The sequence below is a fragment of the Sardina pilchardus genome, chromosome 24 (genome assembly GCF_963854185.1).
Source record: "Sardina pilchardus chromosome 24, fSarPil1.1, whole genome shotgun sequence".
In the NCBI taxonomy this organism is placed as follows: domain Eukaryota; kingdom Metazoa; phylum Chordata; class Actinopteri; order Clupeiformes; family Clupeidae; genus Sardina; species Sardina pilchardus.
In genome coordinates, this window is record NC_085017.1 from 25342872 (window position 1) to 25345568 (window position 2697).

The 2697-nt window shown below is 41.0% G+C and overlaps 1 protein-coding gene across 1 annotated transcript; it reads right to left on the reverse strand.

The window, feature by feature from the left end:
* Window positions 1–462: 462 nt before the first annotated feature.
* LOC134072893 (pulmonary surfactant-associated protein D-like) lies at window positions 463–2471 on the reverse strand. Its single transcript, XM_062529771.1, has 4 exons — window positions 2249–2471; window positions 1949–2035; window positions 1749–1829; window positions 463–1662 (listed from the first exon to the last, which is right to left on the reverse strand). Exons 1-4 carry the CDS (start codon window positions 2469–2471, stop codon window positions 1277–1279), a joined length of 777 nt encoding a protein of 258 aa, XP_062385755.1. The 3' UTR covers window positions 463–1276.
* Window positions 2472–2697: the final 226 nt, after the last annotated feature.

Below are 2697 nucleotides of genomic sequence, written 5' to 3' on the forward strand. Positions count from 1 at the left end.
AACTGTCCCCCTGCCAGCTCCTCTCGAAGGGAAGCCCATATAAGGCCATTATGTGATGTGAGATCCCAACTTTCCTTCGTAAATCCAGTTTTAGAGTGTTCTTAACAGTGATGTACTAAACTCCGGATTCGCTAACTACGTTGCTATTGGAAATTGTTTGCCTCACAGCCCTTAGCTAATCCACTGTTTGCGATATTGGGCTATATAGTGTATACCAGTGCAAGCTCTGCAACAAACCTAAGAGTCATGCCTGGTCTTAGGTCAGTGGACTGAACACATTCTATAGCCAGGCCATTTTCCCATAAAGGCTGGCAATGCTCACAAATAACCCAGTTCTAAAGTATTACTGTTGACTGATGATATGTTGTTGTTAAATACATTAATGTGTAGGGTTTTTAACTCAACAATACCAACAACATTTACCTCTTCTGAGGTTAGTGAGCATCTCATTTGGAACCGAACAACCAGAAATCATAATAACTTTAATGCATTCAAAACCTAAATACAGAGTATATATTTTAACTAAGTCACTTACAGTATTACTCATTAATTTGAGGATTAACAGAGAATTATGTTATGCTTTATAACAGACAGAGAGGCAATTCATTAGACAAGTCTAAATCTGAGGACAGGTCTTGGTCTCTTTGCAGTCAAATATCGTCTATAGACATGTCTTTGTCTTGCCAATAATAAAAGTGTCAATCCAAAGTCTCTGAATATTTTTGCTGTTATTGTCAATCAATTATCAATACACATTCACAGGGCTAAAACACTGGGATCATATTACACAACTTACTTACATTTCCCCCACTGCTGGTTCCTGTATCTGTGGTCCCATTAGCATGCAAGGTTATGCCTGGCCTTTGATGGTCAATGGACCTACAGTACGCTGTATTCTGAACACATACTGTAAAAAGGAGGACCATTGTCCTATATACATTATATGATATATTGCCAAAAATATTTGCCCTCCTTGACTCACATATTGACTTAAGTCACATCCCATTCTTAATTCAGTTTATGCATGTCAGTCCACCCTTTGCAGCTAAAAGCTTCAATCATAATTTGAAAATATATGTGATAATTCTTTTGACATTTTAGTGGGTTGACACTGACATTAGCTTGAATATGAATTCTGAAGTCTCTCAAAATGTGGAATAGTATAACATTAACAGAAAGTGTAGGTTTGTGTCGAAAGTCACTACCAGCAATGAAATAAACTGGGTGAACTATTAGGCTAAAATAGCTATTAGGCTAAATACGTGCATTGTTGTTCTTAGCTGATTTCACATACTATGTTGAATTTTCCACCACAGGAAACGTCATTCCAGAGGTTTGTGCTTTTAATGGCCACAATACAATCCTCACTGTTAGCACTGTTATTGGGCTCTCCTGGTTTCCATTTAGTGAAGCTCAGGGTGCTGTCATCTGTGTCCAGGAAGGTCCCTTCAGTCTTCCTGTCTGTTGCCCTTATCCACCCTGCTATTGTCTCTAGCTCTGTTAAAATCTTCACAAGAGCTTTGTTCTCCTCTTCATTTTTGGGCAACACAAGATCACCTCCAGCATCTCTGCAGAATTTCAGACCAGCATCATAATTGTCTTGCGACCCCTCGGTCACGTAATACTTCATTCCTACTTTCCTGATGATGCGGAAACGAATGGCTGTGAACAACAAAATACAGTATACTTAGGATACCAGAAAAGAGAAAAAGATAAGATATATGGATATTTAAATGTATGACTTCTACCTTTTTCTACAATAGACAATCTGGATCTCATAATCTGAACATCTGCCAAAGTCTGGAATGCCAATGACAATGGCAAAACAGCTGCTCCGGATGTAAAAATGGAGAAAATGTATCAAGAATTAATAAGATACTTGCAAACTACAGATGCACAAGGACACACACACACATGCACAAGCACACATCAATGTGACTCTCCTTACCTGGCATCCCAACTTCCCCCTTCTGCCCTCTAGGACCAGCTGGCCCAGCAGGACCCATCTTACCTGGAGCTCCTGGGACTGGCAGCCCTGCAGATTGAAACATGAAGCACGTCACACTCACACATTACTTTCAGGCAGCTCACCTGTGCATCAAATTAGAAGGCTAGTTAGTCTTTACAAGATAGCCTCAGACTGTTTCTAGGTTAAACAGACAAATGAGGGTCAAATGATCATGCACTGCAATACTTGATAGATACCTGATTCATACACACACCCACAAACAGACACACTGAGACAAACCTGAGTCTCCTCTGTCCCCCTTGGGTCCTGAAACTCCTTCTCTCCCATCTTTTCCATCCCTGCCATCTCTGCCCGGGACACCAGCCGAGGCCAAGCAGCTGGACGGAACCTCAGTCTGTGCTCCACCAATCAGAGACAGCAGAAGCGCAGCAAGGTGAAGAGTGGACAGAGCCATGGCTGTGTTCTCCCTGGACACTGAGCAGCACCTGAACCAGTCAAGCATTTATACAGATCCTCAAAACGGCAATCATATCAGGATGGAATCACAAACACAATCACATGTTGATAAGAAATTGAACTGATTTTCTGGAAGGAAATGGAACTAACCTCCTGGAAGGAAATGGGAAAAGTGCTACTCCATTAAATTTGGGCTTGCATAACAGATGGTTTGGGCTTTAACTTGCTAACACATCGACTTTTTAAATCCTGTATGGCCTTTACAGTAATTG